The sequence below is a fragment of the Pomacea canaliculata genome, linkage group LG3, assembly GCF_003073045.1.
Source record: "Pomacea canaliculata isolate SZHN2017 linkage group LG3, ASM307304v1, whole genome shotgun sequence".
NCBI lineage: Eukaryota > Metazoa > Mollusca > Gastropoda > Architaenioglossa > Ampullariidae > Pomacea > Pomacea canaliculata.
Window position 1 is genome coordinate 12,828,532 of NC_037592.1, and position 22,648 is coordinate 12,851,179.

The 22,648-nt window shown below is 39.2% G+C and overlaps 3 protein-coding genes across 17 annotated transcripts in view; all 3 read left to right on the forward strand.

Moving 5' to 3' along the window:
• The first annotated feature begins 1,335 nt into the window (after window positions 1-1,335).
• Window positions 1,336-14,877, forward strand: LOC112560164. 9 transcript variants are annotated; one of them, XR_003098483.1, is made up of 13 exons: window positions 1,336-1,888; window positions 1,991-2,143; window positions 2,411-2,596; window positions 3,375-3,440; window positions 6,192-6,332; window positions 6,512-6,683; window positions 7,169-7,312; window positions 7,784-8,049; window positions 10,075-10,225; window positions 10,564-12,838; window positions 13,223-13,480; window positions 13,864-14,005; window positions 14,202-14,877. XR_003098483.1 is itself a non-coding variant. In XM_025231796.1 (4 exons), the coding sequence occupies exons 2-4, from the start codon at window positions 13,288-13,290 to the stop codon at window positions 14,557-14,559; spliced, it is 693 nt and encodes a 230-aa protein (XP_025087581.1). In that variant the 5' UTR covers window positions 12,439-12,764; window positions 13,223-13,287; the 3' UTR covers window positions 14,560-14,877. The 9 variants fall into 9 exon arrangements, 2 of the variants coding, with proteins under 2 accessions (XP_025087581.1, XP_025087580.1); XR_003098482.1 differs by having other exon boundaries at window positions 7,183-7,312; XR_003098488.1 differs by having other exon boundaries at window positions 7,183-7,312; window positions 13,232-13,480.
• Window positions 14,878-15,034: 157 nt separating this feature from the next.
• On the forward strand, window positions 15,035-20,202 carry LOC112559050. Of its 2 annotated transcripts, none has more exons than XM_025229915.1 (8): window positions 15,035-15,788; window positions 16,125-16,235; window positions 16,506-16,555; window positions 16,794-16,858; window positions 17,047-17,294; window positions 18,418-18,758; window positions 18,964-19,034; window positions 19,595-20,202. In XM_025229915.1, exons 5-8 carry the CDS (start codon window positions 17,139-17,141, stop codon window positions 20,083-20,085), a joined length of 1,059 nt encoding a protein of 352 aa, XP_025085700.1. In that variant the 5' UTR covers window positions 15,035-15,788; window positions 16,125-16,235; window positions 16,506-16,555; window positions 16,794-16,858; window positions 17,047-17,138; the 3' UTR covers window positions 20,086-20,202. The 2 variants fall into 2 exon arrangements, with proteins under 2 accessions (XP_025085700.1, XP_025085701.1); XM_025229916.1 differs by having other exon boundaries at window positions 16,506-16,549.
• Window positions 20,195-22,648, forward strand: part of LOC112559049 — a 33,506-nt gene continuing 31,052 nt past the window's right edge. For 2 of the 6 annotated variants that reach the window (XR_003098273.1, XR_003098274.1), the window contains exon 1: window positions 20,195-22,616. The gene's annotated coding sequence lies outside the window, so the exon portion shown is untranslated. The remainder of the gene's footprint in view (window positions 22,617-22,648) is intronic. The other 4 variants (XM_025229900.1, XM_025229901.1, XM_025229906.1 and 1 more) reach the window with 3 other exon arrangements.

Here is a 22,648-nt window from a genome sequence, read left to right on the forward strand (position 1 = left end):
CGTAGTGATTTCAAAACCACTAACTAATCTGCATTACTTCATGAATAAAAATATCAAATATTTCAGCTCGTAAACTACTATTAACCTAGATAATCTCTTTATAAATTATGAATCAGCATTTAAAATAAACTATTAAAAGTACAATGTATATAGGTTATCTCTCTCATCCACTCTCAATTCAAGTTTTGTTTATTCGCATAACAAAAGGAAAGAGAATGTATTGAGCATCCTCCATTGTGGAATTGTCGTGAGACTCTCTAGCCCCATGTATGGACAAACAGACTGAAACATCACTAACGACACTCAGTGAGGTAGGTGTCCGGGTTAAAGTGAGGCCACACTTTGGGAAAAAGGGAGACAAGTCCCAGTCGGAAAGTGTCGGATCAGCGATGATGACACAAGGAGGACACAGGTGAGCGCTGGGAGTCGGGCTGCAGGTAACTCAAGACGCCGCACGTGTCATTAAGCGGTTGCCATGGCAAGGGCCACACATGTCTGAAGATCCAACCTAGAGACGGCAACTTTGACTGTCTTATCCAAAATTCGAATGCATGCAATAATTATACATACCAACAAAATTGTATCCGGTGGTGGTACCTGTAACTTGCACGCTCCCTGCGTCCTACAGTTTGACCGTTTATATATCTTAAAGGTTAATGTCTTCTTTAAATTTAAACATGACACGTGTGGTACTATGATGTTACTAAAGACCAGATAAATTTTAACAGATTGGCCTCAGAAGAATAGTGTTCTAGATTCACTTTCACATTGACATCACTGTCAACCACAAGTCCATATGTGTTCAACAATGTTGCTACATTAACATTAAAATATTTTCCTATATTGAAACTGCTTTTTGATGCATACAAATATCCTCGTTGGCAAAACGTTTTACTGACACGATGACGAATAAATTTTTTCCTCCGGATTTGACGTTTTCCAGAGGATCGACACCTGATAAACCTGATAGTGTCCAGATACTGCCATTCTGTGAAGATTAATTTAATTGTAGGACGAAATTTTATCCTGCTTTTGTGGTGCTTACTATTATATGTATATACATGCTACGTGCAAGTTTGAGAAAGGTTAATCAAAGAACAGAGTTATACGATCTTAGATGTGCACCCTCACGAAGCTTTCTGAACAGACGCTAAACAGAACCAGGAAATATTATTAAAATATTAATTAATATGTCAATCGTTATTCACAGTATGGAACTGAAACTATGTTTTTGATATGATACAGCTACACAATATTTACATCCCTGTCTTAGGGTCATGTTTGTGACTGGGACACTCAGCCTGTCACAGATTTTCGTTGACCCAACGAAGTCATCAGCGCACACAGCACACTTGTCCTCGACAGAACTTGGTGTGGCGATAATAGGTCTGCTTTTTCGTGTGCATTTAAAATTTGACAGAAAACGATGCCATCACAGATTGTATTAACAACAGGTTTCAAGCAGTCAAATTTTTTTTTAGTTGAGCCTGTGACTGAAATACGTGTGTGAGTAGAGACTTTAACAGCTCTATGTTTGGAATTCTTTGGCGATATCACAAGTTACCAAAGTAAAACACTGATATCTGTGTAAATCTGTATATACCTTTCGTCTTGCTTGGTTAAGAAATCATGATGGAAATATGGAATGTATTTGGGAGGCTTGGATCATCCTCGTCATGACAGCTAGTCACCACATTAGCTCTTGTTAGTTCAGTCCTTGTGGTGTAGTCTGTGCGGCAGAAACTTTACATGTGATTTCATCGTCTCTGTCTTGTCGCAATGACTGGAGTGTTTCAGTGTCATGACAACATGCTTGTCAGACTAAGCAAGTTCTTCCAGGCGCTCCTGTCTGTTCTGTGTACTTTTATAGTACTGTCAGCATCACAAGGTGAGTCAGCTTTATATCACAAAGCTATGTAAACTGTGTACTGAGTTTAACTGTAAAGCATTCAGACAATCAGGTACATGAAGTCACTCTGTTCACATACAGACCATTACCTGGGTTACAACTCCACTACCGGCCTGTTACACTTCTGGTGTCCTCTGGACAGTGACCTGACAAACAATCGTCTCATTGTCTCCACCTTAGGACGCTACAAACAAGGGACTACCAGTGGACATGTGTATATAGCCAGTTGGTATGGTACGTAGATGATTTCTTTTTCTTTTAAGTTTTTCTCTTCTTCTTCGTTCTTTCTCACAACCTGCGTCTCTGTCTTAGGACTTGAAGGCTAAAACATCAACGACTGGATGAGGCTAAAAATGTTATCTCAAAACATTTGGTTAAAGCGGTAGAGAGATTTCAAACATTGCTTACAGTTAAGAAATAGAAACACTAATCTGGAAACCTCTGACCGTTATTTACCTCTTAGCTACTCATCGTCATCACATGTTCAATTTATTTTTACAGACAATGTACCGACCACATACGAGAATACAGGTAAAGTGGTCCTTAACACGAGGCAGTATGGTCTGGCCGGCTACCTGACAGACGTGCCATGTGAAGATTTACAAACCTATTTCTGCGATTTCCGCCTTCAGATGAAGAATAGAGCTATATCACAGCGTTTAGAGAATTTTCCATCCATACCTGAAGGTTTGCAGTAGATCCAGCAATATGACCTCTTGTTAGTTCAGTCATAGCAATAGTTGTAGAAATTACGAATACATAAGGTTAACTGTATGTACCTTTCCAAACGACAGGTTAGATTATAATTTTACAATTTTGTAATCGTAATTATTATGAAGGAATTCAAGTTTACGCAATGTGATTCTAACGATGAATACAAATATCTGGACACAAACAATAAACACAAAAATACCAAAATTTCGCAAAAACTCCACCTTAAAAAATAGACATTGAAGAATTGTGTGAATTATTTATGACAGGAACATTCTATATGGGACAACTTAATGTTCACACATATTTACAGCAAGGGTGAGCCTCAGAAGTTAAAGTGATTAATCTTTGACAATTATAATCTGTCGTTATGCTACTCTAATCACACTACGTTTTAATTAGGAACTTTAAATACACTCCTAGCCTGTTTAAGAGGATCTTGTCTATTCTTATAATTCTGGGCCGGGTACTGAATCTCTTCCCTTTGAATGTGATATGAAATAAAGGATCTTGCCATAAAGTGGATAAAGTGGAATCCTATTTCTTGTTATAGGAAGCAAACACTAGTCCTGTAGTTGTATGAGAAAAGAATTGTTCGTTTCTTGCAGTCCACGGGTTTCCAAAAGCTTTCTCCTGGGATAAATCCGATTCTTTTGGTCAATATAGATGTTAAACTTGATATCTCTTGGATGTTTAGTTTTGTGTATGTAAAATAACTTTATTGTGTTCCCTTACTCAGAATTAATTGTTTTAGGTTCATGTTCGAAGAGCCAGAATATAATCACTGGTAAACCAAATACCATACCACTGGACGGATCAGGTATTATTATGATTACTGTAATTATAATTTAAAAACCTATTTACAGAATTAAAGCATGGAAGAAAACTTCACATTATTTTTTTAACTTAGAAAACCATAAAGTACTCGCTCATTCAAAATTATTACTCTTCTGTATAAATAAGGTGTACAAACAACTGTCCCAGATTTGTTTATTTAATGCAGTCAGCAAATACAATTTGTTTCAAGCCAAGGCTCGAACCCAGCGCATGTACAGGTTACTAGGTTCACCGAGAGAGGGTGAGGGTGTTATCTATTTTTATCGCTCTCGCCCGATGTAGGGGTCGGAGAGATTTGTGATGACTGAGGTCAGTAGGTCGTGGGTTTTTCTCGACGCCCTGTGGTCACCAGCAGAGTGGAGCCATTTGTTAGATGTAGCATGACTGACGTCAGGATTATCGACTTCCGACAACTTCATGGTGATGACAAGAGCTACAGAGTTCGGTTGCACCGGACTTTGAGAAGTCACGTGGGCAGTTAGACAGGGCTAGGGGGGAGACTGGTGTTATTCTGCTGATACTCACTGACTGTAAGAAGAAAACAAAGTTGTATTGGTGTTTCTGGCACAGAATAAACAAAGGTAAACAGCAAGTCAAACCAGCATTTGTAACAGTTGTATCGTCGCCTCTGTCGTTCCATCCGTCAGCAGCTGATGTCAGAGGGTGGTTGGTGTGACTCCATCGACGGTATCGCTGTAGTTGTTGTCGCCTGTAGTCGAATCATCCTCGTCATCGCTGTTGTCGTCCATTGCTCGTAGCAGCGGATGTGAGACAGTGGTGTAGTAGAGTGGACGTCAAGTGGGGTGACAGTCACACATCCAGGTCACCCAAGTGCTCTACACTACAGGACTATGTGTGTGTGTCAGGAGAACTGGGCAGCTGGTCGTCTGATACTCACCCTGTGTGCAATGGCTGAGCTGTGATTTACGTCCCAGACACTTCAGAAGGGATTTATTTACCTAGCACAAACTTACAAGTCTACAGAAATCAAGTGAATTTTAACAGACGCTGAATTCAATGTGTGCAAGTAACTTCTTTTAAAAGTGTTTCTGTTTGCCAGAGACGTTTTTCTTGAATTGTATGAGAGAGAGAGAGAGAGAGAGAATGAGCTATATATATAATTGTATTGCATCGTTCTCAACATAGCTACCTTAATAATAACACTTTCAGTCTGTACATGTGACTATGTGACTATGTGACTATACTGTCAGTGTGAACGCCAGTGGAAACTAAAGTACATGTGTGAGAGTGTGAGCAAAGTGGGTGAGTGGGTGTGTGCACAGGAGGATCCAGTTGTAATTGTAAACATTAGCAATGTCTTTGCCCTTCGTGCACCAACTTTCTGGATCCTGGACTTTTTAACAAACAGACAACAGAAAGTTTCTGTTAACGGTCGTCTTTCAGATGCTGTTGTCACATGTACAGGTCCCCCTCACGGCTGCTGCTTGTCTCAACTACTGTACATACTTACACTAACAGTTGTAGAGGCACTAAAGATAGGAAATTTCTTGTAAAGTTTGCTGATGACACGGTCTTGCTGTCTCTTTTGTATGATAGTGAACATGTTCACAGTGGAGCTCTTTGTTCGCTGGTGTGACCAACCCTTTCTTGTCTTGAATGCCTCAAAGACTAAGGAAATGATTTTTGACTTTCGGACGAACAGGCCTGAGGTTCATCAGTATTATCCATGATGATGACATCGAGGTAGTCGTCTTACAAATGTCTAGGTACTGTCTTTGATAACAAGCTTTAATGTGACATTAACACTGTCATGATTCCCCGTCAGAGCCAACAACGACTGTACCTCCTATGGAAACTCAGATTTTTCTCTGTCAGCTCTGTCATCCTCCCTCGTTTTTATCAGTCCTTCATTGAAATTTTCATCACTTTTTCTTTTATCTCTTGGTTCTACGGCCTGTCCCTAGGAAAAAGGAACAGTTTTGTCTCCCTTGTTAATATTTGTTTCAAGATCACCGGAACCACGCAGAGGGATTTAGCCGCCATTTGTTACCAGCAAATCCTCAGGAAGTCATCATGCATCCTCTGTGTTTCTGATCATGTGTTGATAAGTGAGTTTTCGCTCTTGTAGTCTGGTTGTAGATACGGGATGTCTGTCTGAAGAACCAATCGTCACCACAACTTATTTATTCCACTTGGTAAAGTCTACTGGCCGTCATCTTGTACTAGACTGAGGTGGCCTGTGGTCACCCACTGTATCATCTTTTGCTAGGAATGTGTGTGATTGTGAGAGAGACACACACACTATTTCAACATATACATTTATATCATGTCTTTATATCATGTGTATATATTGTTGCTAATACGAACACTTTTGTGAATGTCCCCCGGGATCAATAAAATTGTATTGTATTGTATTGTATTGTATTGTATTGTATTGTATTGTATTGTATTGTATTGTATTGTATTGTATTGTATTGTATTGTATTGTATATAGGCATGGAGTCTGGTAGTGTGACTTTCATGGAGCAGTAGACCTGTCTTTTTATCTTCAAGTTTTAGTTTATTTTCGACGATCAAAACTTCATTTCTAAGATGCTTGCTACTGAAGACTGAAAGGCAGCGAGCTCCCGCCTAAGTCATGGAAACAGAGGTGAGTGTCGTCAGCAAAAACCTTTCTGGAAATGGGGCGTGAGAATAAAATTACAGAGGCTTGTGGATAAAATAAACAAAATCGCCCCCAAAAGCAACCCCTAAAGGGCCCCCTATATCACAGGTACAACAGGTGGGAGGTGGGTAATCTACCCCGGCCTGGATCCTACCCGGAAGGAAAGAACCAAACCGCGTTGCCTCAAAATCCAACGGTCGTCAACCTGAATAACCTGTCGTGTCAGCTTTTTCTGACTGGTCTGATTAGGTGAGTATCAAATCTCTTCTGTACCTTAAATCACAACTTCAAGGCAACAAAACAGTTCCCTGTCTTTTGAACACGTTGTGAGAGCTTGTGTAGATGACAATACTCAGTCCTCCGGAGAGGAAAAAGCTGGTTGATCAGATCTCAGTCAACCGTGACTCTTGCCTTGTACACATGTGCAGACCAAGTACATTAACCGAGGCCAAAGACCCTGTCACAACACAGTTGATGAGCAGGAAACTGTCTTCGAAAACTTCCGTGTCTGGATCGAGTGTCTTCCTCGAGTGTCACCAACCAAAGGCTAGAGGACGCTTGCTGTCAATCTGTCTAATAATCTGAGTCTTCTGTGAGCTGGTAAGTACTAGTAAGCCTTGGTGCAATAATAATTATATTTTTGTGTTTCAGAGGTACATTTAGACAGCCAAACAAAATGCTAACTGTGCAGTTAGTACAGGGTTGATATCAAAATGTAAAAATAACGGTTTGGTAAGGTGACTGTAAGCTTTCTTGATGATTACCACGTTAACAGCAATATCAGCTCTCTAGCTATATTCCTGTATAATCAGATCGACTTCTTATTGGGGATATTTCCAAGCTATTTGATCATCTGTTTAGTTGTGTGTGTGTGTGTGTGTGAGCGAGCATGTAAGTGTGAGAAAATGTTTGTGTAAAAGAGGGCTTGTGTGTATCTCTGTGTGTAATTCCGTGTGTATTTACCTTTGTGTGTGTAGGTGTGGTCAATCTACAGCTCACAAATCCTAAAACTACAAACTTTCCTCGTATGTGTTAGTTTTTGAAAAATGTGAGTTTACTGCAGTGGATTCTAAAATGATTTTCAGATTTTTTAATCCAGGTACTAGAGACACGTGAACTTTCTCAGAAATATTTTAAAGAGAACCTCGTAGCATCATGAAGATTGTGAACCTGACCAACATCTGCATCGTGGCATTTCTTTGCTGCATTACATTGGGGTGGAGGCCAAAGTACGTATATTTTGTTTACATGAAGTTTATAAAGAGGTCAGTACCCTTTATAGTGAAGATTGTAAATAGCTAGGCCCTGGTGAGGGAGCTGGGGAAAAGGCAGGTCGGATATAAACTTAGCTGTTAGATTAAAGCTTGGCTATTCCACAGTGTCGAGGAGAAAGAAAGAGATAAGTCAAAGGGTTTGGACCCCTTTCTGTGTGGTGATGTCTGTAGGGTGTTGCAGATTGACGTGGCTACCCTTTCAAAATTTTGAAATCAGTATAAAAAAACACGTAGCGATTTGAAAAAAGTGGTTAATTCTCTTTGTGACTTCAAAAATCATTGAGACAAAATGGAGGGAGAAGGGGTTGGAAGTGAATCAATCAGGCAAACACGAACTATTCCAGTAACATTGTCCTTAAGTCTCAAATACACGAAAATGTTTGTGTGCCTAACCCTCTAATACTCTATTGCATGGACGAAAAAAAGCGGCAATCCATGGCGTTCAAGAACCTCAGCTAAACCAACAAAAACAAGTATTAGGATATCAACAACATCAAAAAAGCCATCGACGATTAAAGCAGTAGTAACGACTACAAAAAGGACGACAACTACACAAAGAACGACAACCTTAAGGACAACAGCGATGACACCACTTTCCATTCGAGTAACATCTACAAGCGCTACTTCAACTTCTGTTCACTCAACTAATGTTGTGAGGACTTCTTTACCTATGAACACGTCCATTTCCACTGGTAAATTGTTTCCTCTTTTGATAATATTAACAAGTATCACGTTTAGTCTATACATGTACAGGTAGTCCTCGACTTACGACGGGGATCCGTTCTTAACGCGGCGTCGTAAACCGAATTTCGACGCAAGTCGGATCATACGTTCATACAGTACTGTACCATAATAACAGTACAGTACTGCAAACACTTAACTTATCCAAACACCTATCCTAACACAGTACCCTACATGATTATCAATAAACATAAGTACAGTAAAGTATTGTGCAGTACAGTACGCTTTGTTATCACTGTCGCTTTCATAGGAGCAGATCTTGTCACGTGTTCAAGGATGCGATCTTTATCCTTGATAATCGTAGCGACAGTCGAACGACTAAGTCCTAATGACCTGCCAATTTCTGTTGCTGTTTCCCTCTTCTCAGATTGCTTATGACTTCCACTTTCACAGTACTGTACTGGACTCTATGACTTCCGCCGCACATGGAATGAGGCGCACGTACAGTTCGACTTACGCCGCTAAACCTCGCAACTCGGAAAGAGCTTCATTTACAGCGTCGTAACCACGAAACGACGTAACTCGAGACCGTCGTAACCCGAGGACTACCTGTATATACCATATTCGTATTCGATAAATCTCATCTTTTTTGTTATGTCGCATTGAAAATGCTTGTCTCACTCACTTTCTGATTAATATACATTCTGGTAAATATGCTGTATAAGCTTATGTACATTTATCATATGTATAAGTTATCATTAGTAACCGTCTTACAACGTTGTGCCGTGTAACATGTCCGAACTCTATCATCTTTCGCCGCTTTGATGGTGTCAGGTGTACCTATCGTCTCCCAAACGACACCTTTTTTCGGCATAAATTTTAACTGGTTAGTGGTGCAAAGATGCGAATTAGAGGAGAATTATTCGGACAACGTGAACATGCATGTGCATCGAGCCTACAAACGCTATCGTACAGACTTTTCAACCTGCTTCTGATTTTGAAGTCGTTGGTGATTTTGAGTTCATTCCTGAGGTGTCGGTCATGCGTGCGTTGCTTGCGGAGCCTCGGTCACACCTGTGGTTAAACACGTGACTACTGCAAGGCAAGCAGCAGCATCGCCTCCAGTGCAACGTGTCAAGAGAGGAGACACGGCTCAGGAAGTCAGGGTCGAGTCCTGTTCAGGTGGACGCAGCATCAACAGCATTGACGGTCTAACCGACTTATTGTGGGTGATTGTTTTCTCAATATTAGATCGTAACCTTAAGCTAGCCATATAGTACAGAGTTCCTCAAATAGTTGCTGCTGTTTTCTTTCGCCTGATCTTTTTCGTGCTTGAAGGCTAGCTCTAGAAATAAACTGTCAGTCATCTGCAAAGAGTTCCCAGGTCCCTACAGTTTGTTGTCGATAAAAAGGTTTTAGTAACTGTCTGGTGGTTTGGGTGGTCTGTACAAAGCAGATGATGGTTTTCATCTCTGTTAAACTTACTATATTGTCATCGTGCCTGTCGTCAGCCCCTATTTTTCCTTCTGTTAGCCTGATTGTTGTCTCAAATAATTATTTGCAGCGCCATAAGGACAGTCGTTTCTAGCAAAAGCCGGGAAGCAAATTTCAGGTAAGACATGTAAGGGGAGGAGGATAGCTGAGGGGTTAGAGCGCTGGCATCGGAACTGAGAGCGCACTGGTTCAATGCCCGATTAGCGCAGCAAACTTCCCCCAGCTGATCCAGCTGGCTGGAATGGGTACCTGACTCCATAGATGTTTGGGGAAGACAAAGCAGCGATGAAGAGGTGATGGGCACCGCCCTCACGTAAAGCTGGCCACGAAAAAAGTGAGGTTTCTAATACCTAACTCCCTAACGACCTGAAAAGGTTAGGGGATGACCTTTACCTTTTTTATGTTTCTACAATAGAGTTCAGGTGTATGCATTTTGTTTACCTTTTTATCCTTTGTTGTGCGAACCATGAGCAAAGTGACACCATGACTCAATAGATAAGAAAGGTAATAACATTTATGCCAATAACACCTTTTCCACGCAGAGAATTGTGTGTCTGAGGGAGATGCAAGTGAAACCACAACTGCTTTGAAAGCCGGGACGATGGCAGGTATAGGTGTTGCCGTCACAGCTTTTACAGCAGTCGTTGTCTTCATTCTCCTTATTATCAGAAGACGCAGAAAAAGGAAACATCAGTGAGGCTAATTCTGACTTTTGCTCTACAGATAGTTTAAGCCAATATCCTGAGTCTGGCTGGTGTATCAATATGTCCTTCATTAACGAATAATTAAGACAGCGTACTTAATGATAACGTTATCATGCAAGTGCTAGTGTTTGCCTTTAAAACAGCCTTAACTTGTGAGTCCTACGTGTTAAGAAAGGTTTAAATGAAATAAAAATTTCTGTTATTTATATGAAATAAGAATTTCTGTTATAGGCAGAGCGCTGACTACGTTATGACTTAACCAGGATTTTCTTTAAGGTAATATTCGCTTTCTATTTTGATTTGTTTTACTTGCTTTTCTTTCATCAGTGAGTACAAACAGTCATCAGCAAACTGCACTGTGAAACCCGCCTACGGTACTACTTCAGTGAATGTTGACATCGACAACCATCAGTTGAATCCCAATCAAGATGACGAGGCTTACTTTGAGCTGGAGTGCCAGGTAGATGGCGGTGCCGGCACGTGCAGCACTGCTCCCTGTCAAGGTCAGGATGCTGCACTCACTTCAGCAACAGCATCAGATGTAGCAGTTTATTGCAACGTGCGCCACCCTGAACACGTCGAGAGCCACCCATGTCCACACCTTCTGACTTCCCTGACGACTGTAGTGGACTACGTCATCAGGATGTAGGTGTGGAAGACGTACAGTCGGCGTCGGCTGTCGATGTTATTTACGGTAATATTCAGAACAACGACTCAGATGAATACAACCGACTCCGTAGTGAGGACGGATGTGGAACTATCTTGCGTTCAGATGTAGAATTCGTTAACAACTACGATCATCTTCAAAGTGAGGACCCAGGGGAGTATAACAGACTTTGTCGGCCTCGTCAGGATGGAGGTACCCAATGCACAATATTGTCTTTACCAGACACCTATGATCACGTGCAGAACTCATGTATTACTAACACTGCGCCTGTCTGTACTGATCATGACCCGACAAAATCACAAAGACTTGATACTCCTCCGTCTTCTAGAACGAATTATGAAAACATAATGCCTGTAACGGTACATAAACAATATGACTGATGGATCATCACAATCCATGCTATTCCATTTCAATAATTTTTTTCAGACAGTCTGGATGCTAGCATCGCAGTCTTTTTCATGGAATGTATTTGTTGTACCTATCTAGGCGTCTGTTTGCTACACCTGTGTATAAGCGAGTTCTAAATATTTTAAAAATCTAATTAAATCTTTCCTTTTCCTGTTGAATCAATTATATAAAGTTATTCTAATGAATGGTAGTGTTCAGAGTCAACTTTTCACACCTTTAGCTCCGTTGAAAGGTAGTATCAGGCTTCTGTGCATTATCATTAGAACTCAAACTAATAGCAAACATTCTAACTGCACAATGTTACAGGTGGTCTGCAAAATAAAATTTTCTCCTTCAGCGCATAAACATTAGACAAGCAATTCTATGGTAAGAATGAATATATTTCTAGCTTCTCCAACAATTAAGCCCCTCTACGACTCACTATCTTAAAGGGTTAAAAATACTTAGACACAAAATTAAATGTTGTTAATCATAATCTACAGACAGTTAGTTGTAAACTGTTACATGTGTGCGTCTTTTTGTATAAGTGTGATACGTATTTGTTAATAGACGTGAAGGTATAAAAAAGGTTAAACGGCGATGAAAAGTTTTGATGTAAATATAACTTTGTCCAGAATGTTTATAATTCTGTTATTTTTTAATAGTAAAGCATTTGAACTGAAATGATTCGGTGTGAGTTTATGTGGTCGGTTATTAAAGTGTGTGTTTGTGGTGGGGCATCCAATATTCTAATTCACAAAGTGGAGCTCATGGTGCACAGTCGCTGAAATATTCCAGTGGCATGGAAGGGACTAAGAAATCAAAGACACAGCTACAGATCTATCTGTATGTTCGCCACAAGCTGCTGTCTTGTCATAGTCTCGTCTAAATCAAAGTACTCCATGATCTACACTGTCACGATAGTTTGAATTGTTTACTGCGAAACTGTTAAAAGTATTAATTAAGAAAATACTTGTAACATTGCTGACTGAGACTATGTAACTGATTTCTTCCTGACGGCTACAATTGTTTAATGGTCTCGATACAACTACAGTTACACCGATAACATTCGTCGTCATTAAATGCTCCCATCGACCTTCTAACCTCTAAAAATTCGCTGTTTTCACGTAAATATCGACAAATATTGTATTCACCTGTTCCTGTCACCGAACAACCAGTGTGATCATGGAGTTCGTGGTGTCATGCACTGTAATCCCACCAAGCGTGAATCTATTTTCGGGTCTAAGTGCCAGGATGTGCTCGTGGCCGGATGTGTCGTAGTGGTCCGAGGATCATGGGTAATGTTTGACATGTCGGCGACATTCCCGTTTCAGATCTCAGGCTCCAATCCACCATGATAAGCGCTTATATCCGCTGATACACGTGTAACAAGAAGCTTATATTGTAGCTGACAACGCTCGCAATCAAGTCAAGGTATAACAAATCGTCTTCGAAAAAGTTTACAAACTGAAAGGTTAGACGAATCTCATTATTGCCGTTTATTTAAAAATAATCTACAGGAGACATCGCTGGATCTCTTGTACGCTGGTAAGTACTCGAGCTAAACAAGACATTTTTTTCCAACAGAAGATTGCTGGACAACAGTACAGATACCACAGAAGAGTAAACTTACAAAGCCTATAATTTCTCATCATAGATCTATTATTTGGATAGAAGGCTTGACGCTGTTGTTGATGTTGTTGTTGATGATGATGATGATGATGATGATGATGATGATGATTTGGGAAGTAGTATCTTGGTAACTTCAACCAGACAATTTAAAGGAAAATTTGATGTTTTTGTAAGATTTTAATGTAAAAAAAAATATAATTAAAGGACAAGTGTTCGTTAATTAAGTAGGCAAGAGTAGACTAACATGGTAACCAAAATGTTTGAGTGTTTGCCTAATTCTTTTGCTACTTTATTGCATAGACAAAAAAGAAATCTAGGCAAGCATTGAAGGAGAAAAACAAGAAAGAGAATACAATCGAAACAAAATGAATAAGTCAACAACATCAAAACAGCTGTCGACAACAAACATTGCAGCACCGACAAAAGGTACAAGAGAAGAAAATACAACAAAGACAACTCTTTCCAGCCAAGTGACATCAGCTAACTCGTCCTCAGCTTCCCCTCAGCTCGCAAACAATTTTGGGACAACTTCCCAAGTGAGGCCTTCTGGCTTAATTGGTAAACTATAGTTTCTTTACTTTGATAATGTATCAGTTATGTACAATTAGTTTAAATTATACTAGTGTTTATACTTTGGATATTTTGTGATATGTTGCATTAAAATGGTGTCACTGGATGTTCCATTAATTCTGAGATATATATATATATTTGTGTATTTCGTTTCTAGAGATAGAGGGCTCTTGCCTGAGTAGTACAAATGAAAAAGCTGGGTTTTTTTCAAGAATCGTTATAAATTATGACCGAATGAATGTGATTTAAAAAATGACATTAACACAGATCGAGGAAAGAATGAGTGATTATTAAGCATAGGAAAATGAACGTGTTGTTTGAAATATTTGAAAAGGTAACGACACTTACATGAATGTATTTTTCTTCTACAGCAAAATATGACTCCCTACAAAGATCAAGAGATCTTTTATTAAGTCCTTCAACAGTAGCAATCATAGCTTTTGCCATTACAGCCACCGCCGTCGTCTTCATCTTTCTCATCGTCGGAATTCGCCAGAAACGCAGGCAACATCAGTAAGGCTAACAAACATTCTCGCAATATATCCTAATCCAATGTTTGTGATTTGACGTGGGTCAGGTACCAATGTGTCAACCTTAAGCTACAAATTTACCCCACATGATTAATCTCAAACGTACGTGCTCAGCAACACACTTTTCAGCCTTTAATATGAGCGTGGTGATCTTTAGTCGTTTGTTTGACTTTTTTCAGCAATGTGAATGAAAGGTCAATGACGAATTCCTTTCAACAAGTCACCTTCAGAAGTATTCCTAGACACGTCGCTGGTGACATCAGTCTACTGGGTTCTAAGCGCGATGACTCCATCACCTTTCATCCCATTTGCCACCCTGATGAAGGTGCCGACAAGAGCGAAACAGTTCCATTGCAAGGTGACGACACTGATCTCAGCTCAGCAATGGCAGCAGACCTAGAAGTCTATGGCAGCCAGCGTGAACTCAAACAAAGGGAAAACCATCCGACTCCCACGTCTCCTGAAGTCATTGACGAGGGGGAGCAAAGAAGACGTCGTCATCCAGGTGCAGGGACCCAAAACGTCGATGACATCTAGGATCATCTACAAAACGTCGAAAACATCAGATGGCTCCAGTACAGATGGCTGTAAACTTGGCAACGTTAACATATTCATGTAGACCTCTGATATTTGTGCTTTTTGACCTCATTCTGCTCATAAAGATGTGTGTAGGCTTAGATCTTGAAGAATATTCACCGACATTTTTGAAAATAGTACACTGCGCCTCCTATTAGAAAAAGGAAGCTAAATTTGAGATATTACGCAATTACAACTTATTTCTAGTTCTAGGACAAGTAAAAAAAACTATTTACCACTTTCATACTTCCAAACAGTAATTAAAAGTATATGATTACATTTTCATATCTTCTTGTGTAATAATTTATTCAATCTTTAGTTTATTATTATTTTTTCAGGCAACAAAAGTGTAACATAATCTGGTACTACTTTTCACTGTAGATTCTAATTAACAGTTTTGAATATTAACATCAAGTATGAATATGTCTTCTGCATAAATCAGAAGATACATTTTGCCAAAAGGAAAACTAAAACAATAAAAAATAAAAAAGACGAGCTCATGCAAAAACACACAAAAATACACATGCAAACACTTATGTGTGAGGCGCGAATAAGCACACACGCGCACACAAAATATAATAAACAGTTAAAATCCTCGAGCATGCCATGCCTGCGTACATAAGTCCGGTAGTGGAGACGCAACAAATATCATTTCAGGCGACAAGCTTAGCTTTTCTTCACTTTCATTTCCAGAAAGTTGCTTGGGCTCCATGATTACTTACGGTATGCCTATATATATATGTAAGAGACACTAGATTGTAAACACCACAGCAGGACAAGTTTTTGCTTAAACTCAACTCGCAAAGCGACGTCCTCCTCTTTGTTTCATTCTCCAAGCATCACGAGTGAGCCTGGCGTCGTACACAGGTCTTAGTGTGATGGTCAAGTGCCGAGCAAGTGCTCAAACATCGAAAATGCTGGTCGAGGACTGAAATGTTCAAGTGGATGTCGTGGTCTGCTGTCCTCAGTACCAGTATACATTGTGTTCTCTGTTAGTCATCAGGAAACGCCCGGCACGTAGGCGTAGTTAAATCAAGATCTAACAGTTCCTGTTGAAAATTTCTTCCTGGTTAAACTGTTTTGCTGAGAAGAGAAGCAAGTCTGATGCAAAACTGAGCACGGTCTGTTTCTCGTGAAGTACACCCTTTGAAAAGGCTAGGGAAAACTAAAGCTACTCTGCATTTATCCAGGTCAGTGATAATAATAATATTAGATTATAATAGAACTTTATCATGACTAATGACTTCTAATGCGAACTTAAGTGAGACGAATAACGTGGTAAGCACACTTTACTAGCAGGTACTTGTGGGTATGTAAATAAATAACCACCATTTTAAAACTTAATAATGTACAGCAGTAAAGTGACATGGTTCGTGATGTGCACAGAACACATTTCATCGTTATTAACAGTTGGCAAAGGACTGCTGTTACTTCTTACCTAACCCAAGACCGTTGCCCATTCTGCTCGTTAGAGCAAACCATTGCCATCCAGCTTCTGCAATACTATTTTATTGTTTTATGTTCAGTGACGAGATCTTGATGCTGAAACTGCCAAAAGAAATGAAGATTTTAGCCGCTACATTCTCTCTCTTTGTTGCCATGGCCTTGACTTCTAACGCAGGTAAACATAATTCAAGGTATGTGGAAACTGTTTTCGTTTTTCTTTAATTAAGATAATAAGGGAGATTCGTGTCATTTTTGTGTGTATGTACCAACCTCTCTCTCATATTTTAGTAGCTATCTATTTTACACACTCTTTTAAAAAAAAATCCACGCAAGATCATACAAAACACTCTTCATAACCTTGCATAAAAAGTTTGTTAAGAATGATAAAGTCATCGTCAGATCATTGAACAGTAATTAGAAGAAACAGACAACAAATCTCTCACAACGTGACATTATTTCAGGGACAAAACTTGCCAGGAAGAGTTTCAATGGCTTGAAACTAAAGGTAAAGGTAGGTCCAGTAAACCTGTCTTTTTTATTGTTTATTATTATAGAATAGAGTGCGTTACTTTATGACATGTAGTCTAAAAATATTGTATTTGAATCTAGCCAAAATCACTTGATTCCATACAACCCTTAATAGTGTAAAAAAAAATAATTAGTAATAAAGAAACCAAATTGTTCATGGTTGAATGCAGTACTGAACATGGAAATAGTAATTAAGTTTCTTGTTTTACCATACAAAACAGGGATTTGTGATTTCACAAAGATTTTTGCGGCTGGAAGAACAGGAATTGGAAACGTGACGGGCGTAGTGAGTATATTATGTATATTATTTGTTAGAAGTATTGCAGCGAGGTTACAGTAAAATAACCTGATTTGTATTGCACGTTAACCGTCTCACATTTCGTTTGTACTTACGTGGTCCAGTGTGCGTTGTTATTGTTTATTTTGTTTGTGTGTGTGTTGTGTGTGACGATGTGCCCGGTTTCATCTGTTTAGAAGCACAGGAAGGAAGCTGTTGCTTTGTGGAGGAGGATAGTTGTGAGCTGACTTCTCCACACCTTTCTCACACTGACCGCGTGTTCTACACAATGAAACTTCACTACAAAATTCCAGAACCAAATAAATATGCGTTATCTGTGAGCTTGATAACGAATAACAGCGGAGTGTTATTATGGGAGAGTGACACTAGGGACAACAGCAAGACGAAAGAGCTCAACATCACTGTATGCACAACACCACAGAAGGTGAAGTTTGTCTTTTCACGAGCTGATGTCTTTATCCAGCCTCTGAGTTGATTCTTAAAGTTCAGCGGTCATCTCTATTATTTCTATGCTTATGACAAAGTTGACCATTCTCATTATGCTGTTTCTCGCCAGACTGGGTGCGTTGACTGAACATGTCTGAGTGATAGATAAGCAGAAAATGAACAAGTATAAACATTGAAGCCATATTTATGAGCATTGAGCAGCTGACCATTCTTCACCCAACTTTTTTGAGATTGCATTTTGGACGAGATGATGTTGCTGAATCCCATTTTGTCGTTGAATAGTCATTTTGGTTAGCCTTGTAAAGTACTCATTTATCCCAGTAGTTGACCAAAGACTGGCAAGTATTTCTCTCAAGAATTTTTGCTAACAAACTTGTAGTATCGCTCATTTTTTCTTGTGCTTTAGAAGACACATGTAAAATGCTGACATGGCTGATAAGTCAAGCAACTCTAGAAACTTCTGACTCACAGCTTCCATTGTAATGAGCAGACTTTGATATTTCAGTTCCTCAAAACTACTCAAGACGCGTTGCTTGCTTTTGGTTACAGCACGCATTGAATACTAGGGGGATTCCATATGTTTTCATTGTCTCAACTGTCACAGTTATTCCCATCTTTGTACTCTTACCCACTAGCAGGGACATTGAGGTCTACTTCAGGATGTCTCTCTATAAAATCACAATACTCCTTTGTACACCTTTGGCAAGTTTTATTTGATGTATTTATAATAGTAGAAAATTTCAGTCTTAGCCATTTGGATTTTAAAAGTCATCTTGAATTTCAGTTTTATCAAAAATGTTTTTCACCTAGGGTCTTGTTTTGAGCTCTACTATAGTCTTACTACATTAATCTTTCTATATACTCATACTTCTTTATAATTTACAACAGTCACACTGTGCATGCCGACTCGTTTGCTGTTTTAAAGTTTGCATGAAGTTTTATCTTATTTTCTAGTTAGTATTTTTGTATCTCAATATTTCTTACTTTATTTCGAGTACACTTGTGTAAGAAGAAGTCCTATTCACTTCACAAATTGATTGGTAGATGACTGTCACACAATTATTCATTTTTGTAAACCATTCTTGCCTGTTTCTGTACAGATTACAATTCAAGGCCAAAATTTCTACCCGGGTAAATCGGGTGTTGATGAAGAGATACTTATTTTCCACGTTTCATTCCATCGACTATCAACGACCGAAGCAATAACATCCACTGCACAAAATGTAACTTCTTTCTGTGCTGACACCGACACAACGACTAGTGATAACTGGTTCAGTTCTCGTGTTAACGAAGATTCGATGACTACAACGTCAACATTACAATCATCTGATGGTCTGACTACTACAGCAACAGTTGTGGGAGTAGTTGTTGTGGCCCTCATCCTTTTAATTATCACTGTGGTCGTGTTCCTCAGACAGAAAAAGAAGAAATACAAAAAGAAGTAAGATTTTTTTTAATTGAATAATGATTTTTGCAGACGTTAATCTAGAAGTATTTCCAAAGATACGAAGAAAAAAAAGAAGCTTACTTTGAAAGTTTAAATATTGCCGAATATCCACACTAGCAATAGACAAAACTTTAGCAAAAAACAAAATCAAAAAACAAAAACCTGTCTATTTTTTCTGTTTTTCAAATCACTGTGACAGCGTTCCTGCGAGTGACGTTCCTCCACTTGATGTCAACATTGCTCACCCACCCGAGTACCCATACCTTGCAGGTATAGACTCGTACTTTAGTCATATGGTAACATACTTTGTGCCTTCCCGTTCCTCTTTTAAGTGTTTTGCTACTTTTTCTATTCATCCTGGCTATCAGGTTCAGTAAGATCATTAATTTTGAAACCATAATTGGGTAGTGTGCGTCTGAATACTAGGTGCAAGTATTTGCTCTAAAGCCCGGTGACAACTGTCAAAGCGAGGCCGTAGGAATCTTCTTCAACGAACATGCAAAAGATTTTTCCGCCGGCAACAAGATGAACTGATATCACTAGAGACAAATCGTGTGTCATATACAAGTTTAATTTGTGTTCAGCACTTCTGCCGAGTTCCTGCCATACAAGTGCAGGCTGCAGACACTAACCACTGATAAGCCGCGTCTGTGCTTCCTTCCGACTTTACAGCTCTGTGTACGTCCTGCCAACGACTTTAATGCGCGCGCCCGCGTGTGTAAGTGCGTGAGTGTATGTTCCTCTGTGTGTGTGTGAAAAGAAAGAGAAAGAGAAGGATTGTCCAAATTCCTGAAATTATATCAAATATGAAAACTAAGTTCAAATTTCAGCATCCAGCACCTCTGTCATGATTACTCCTACTCGTGACCCGATTCAGAACAACACTGTGCACCAGGAGCCTGAACACGTGACCACCTACAGTGTTGTGGTGAACACAGACTCTGCACATTGTCACCCTGAGCATCCTCATGGATTGAGTCCTGACAAATGTCTTGCTGCCCAGGACGACAGACTTGTCGTGAGAACAAAATCAGCTTGGACTCGACAACTGGACATGACCAAGGTAACTACGAATATGTGCAGGATCCTCCTTATGAAACTCTCCCTGGTGCGGCTGGAGGTACCTGCTCCTCAACGTTGCCTGCTGACGACGTCTACAACCACACACATGACAGTGTCAACAAGCAGCTTGGTCGTCATGGTGAAGGTGGAGGAGGTATATACTCCACTTTGGCTACTGAAGACACCTACAGTCATCTGCAGGGCAAGGAGCACCACAGATTTGATGGGCAGGGTGACGGCAATAAAAACCCACATTTAGTCACAGCTCCTGAGGACCATTACAACCATCTGTAACATTCTATCTTCGCCGGCGAAATGACTGTAAGACAGTCGGTCACGGGACTGAGTGAGCATCACTCACACAGGTGTAGTGTCTTATCCTTCAATCAAACTCATTCATTCGTCCACACTATGTTTTAAAATGTGTGACCGACAGAAGTCTTCTTCTGAAATTCCTATCGTCGACGAATTTATCTATATCGCTTTGACGGGGAGATCTTCCTACTCTACTTTGATGACATTGTTTTTAAGTATATCTGCTTGCGGACATTATTTTGTCTATTTAAGTATTATATGTTTAGATTGAATCTATATTTATATATTTATTTTACACTTTATATCAATTCATAAAAATCTGAATGTTACTATTTACTTTCTTTGCAAACTGTTCTACAATGACAAAAAACTAAACCTAAAGGAATATTTATGCTGATGTCATGTTTTAAAATGTGTGTATTATTACAGATCAGTATGGCATGTGAATGTACCCTGTTTGGGAGACAATTGACAGTTGACTGCTTGATTGCTCGCATTAGATATGCCACTGAGAATCAAATGCCACAATTATTATAGTAATGAAGAAGAAAAGTGTAGCGAAAACATATCCAGATAAAATTCCAATGAATTCTTGCTGATTTTTTCTCCAAAGCAAAGAAAACATGTTTGTTGTTGACTTGCAGCCCATTGATTGATGATGATGATTATATGTGCCATGATAAGTGCATCAACAGATGTCAATATAACTTTATTTAGAAAAAATTAAATGATTCACAACAATTTCAACGCAGATGACATTGTAGTAATTGATACCATCAACTGATCCATCAAAAAAAGTATGCCATGAACTATATTTTACCACATTAGGAAGTTTAAGTGTATTCTGCTGAGCTTTCATGTAAGCTGTGAAATTCTTTCATGTTCTTACCTGCTGTTGGGTAGTTGTTTCCAAGTCTTCTTTATTAAATCTTTCAATCCATTTTCTTCATTTATGCTACCATTAATTTTTTCCTCCCTCAATTGAAAGTTACCAAGCATTTATGAGCATAAATATGTTTACTGTTTACATCATAGGATACAACATTAGTTTTTAAGGAACTAACAATTAAAGTTGTTATTGTTTTTTAGCTGTTACCAGAAAACACACAGCTAAAGATCTAAAATAGAATTTATATAAAGATATCTCTGTGTGTCTTTATGTATGTGTGTGTGTGAAACAGAGAGGGGGCTGAATGTGTGAGTGTATGTTTGATATGTGTTCAAAGATCTGTATATAAAATATGGTAGTTACTCCCACTTTATCATTAGTAATCAAGGCCTTTCTTAATTTGACACTAATTGCCATTTCTATACAACATCCATGTATAAAACTTTACCAAACAGACACATATCCCATGAAGTATTTATTTCTTACGCTTCTTTTAAGTTGTTTTGATGACCGAGGTCACTAGTAAGCTCCGCGTCATCGCTTGCCCTCCTCCAGCTTGATGACTTTTCGCCAATGAACGCGAGGACGAAATTTTTCATCAGATAAACTTTTTGCTCTGGGCAAATATCCGTTCTTCATTGCAGCTTGTCAACATTATTTTACATTATCTTATATTACAGGCCGTACTACTCTCTTCCTTCGTCTTGTCTTCCACTCAAACCGTGCAAAGTCGTGTGTTCGCGTGCGTGTGTAATAGAGGGAGACAACAAGAGAAAAACAAAATGAAAGAAAAGTTATTGAATGTACATCAAAACAAAGCTTTGTTTTCAGCCTTTTACAAACCTGTACTTATAATTTTTGTACCAACAAGTCCACACATGAAGACTCACCACCAACATTGCCGTTTACAGCGCTGGAACTATCAAGGTAACTGTGTGTCCTGATCCTGGACTTTCTCTTGACATCAACACTAACAAGTCTATTAACAAGTCTATTAACAAGTCTATTAACAGGATGTCTTTCCCTTAAAAACGATATGAACCTCGATACTAACCGGTTGCTCAGTGTTTTTTATTGGCGGCATCTACAACCACACCAGGTAAAGACACAACTTGGTCGCCATCCTCCACATGATGAGGGTAAGCTTCATGCTCTCTACTAAATACATAAACGCTCTTTATAAATACTTAAGTCAAATCCACCATGTATGTGTGAGTTTTTTTCCCAATTGGAATCTACTAATATTTAACACCCTTCCCCTTTTAATGGTTTTCGATATTAATGCCCTGGTCAAATGAAGCTTGGAGAGACTGGTCACGTGGTGAGCATTGCTTGTATTGACATCAAACACACTGTGCTTTATTTTCCTGAAAATGTTTCTAAAACCAGTTCAGGATTCTGTCGACAGTCGACCTTTCTGCTCCACACAAGTGTCCGTTCAGCCAGATTACAGAGAGCAAACACATTATAAACCGGACAAACACACAGTGTCAACTGTAAACATCTTCCTGGTTTCTTCCACGGAGCAGAGACAACATACAACATACTTGATATCTACTGCAAGTCTACACAGTCGCCTGTTTATTGTGAGTTGAATTCTGATATTGCGGTTCCATTA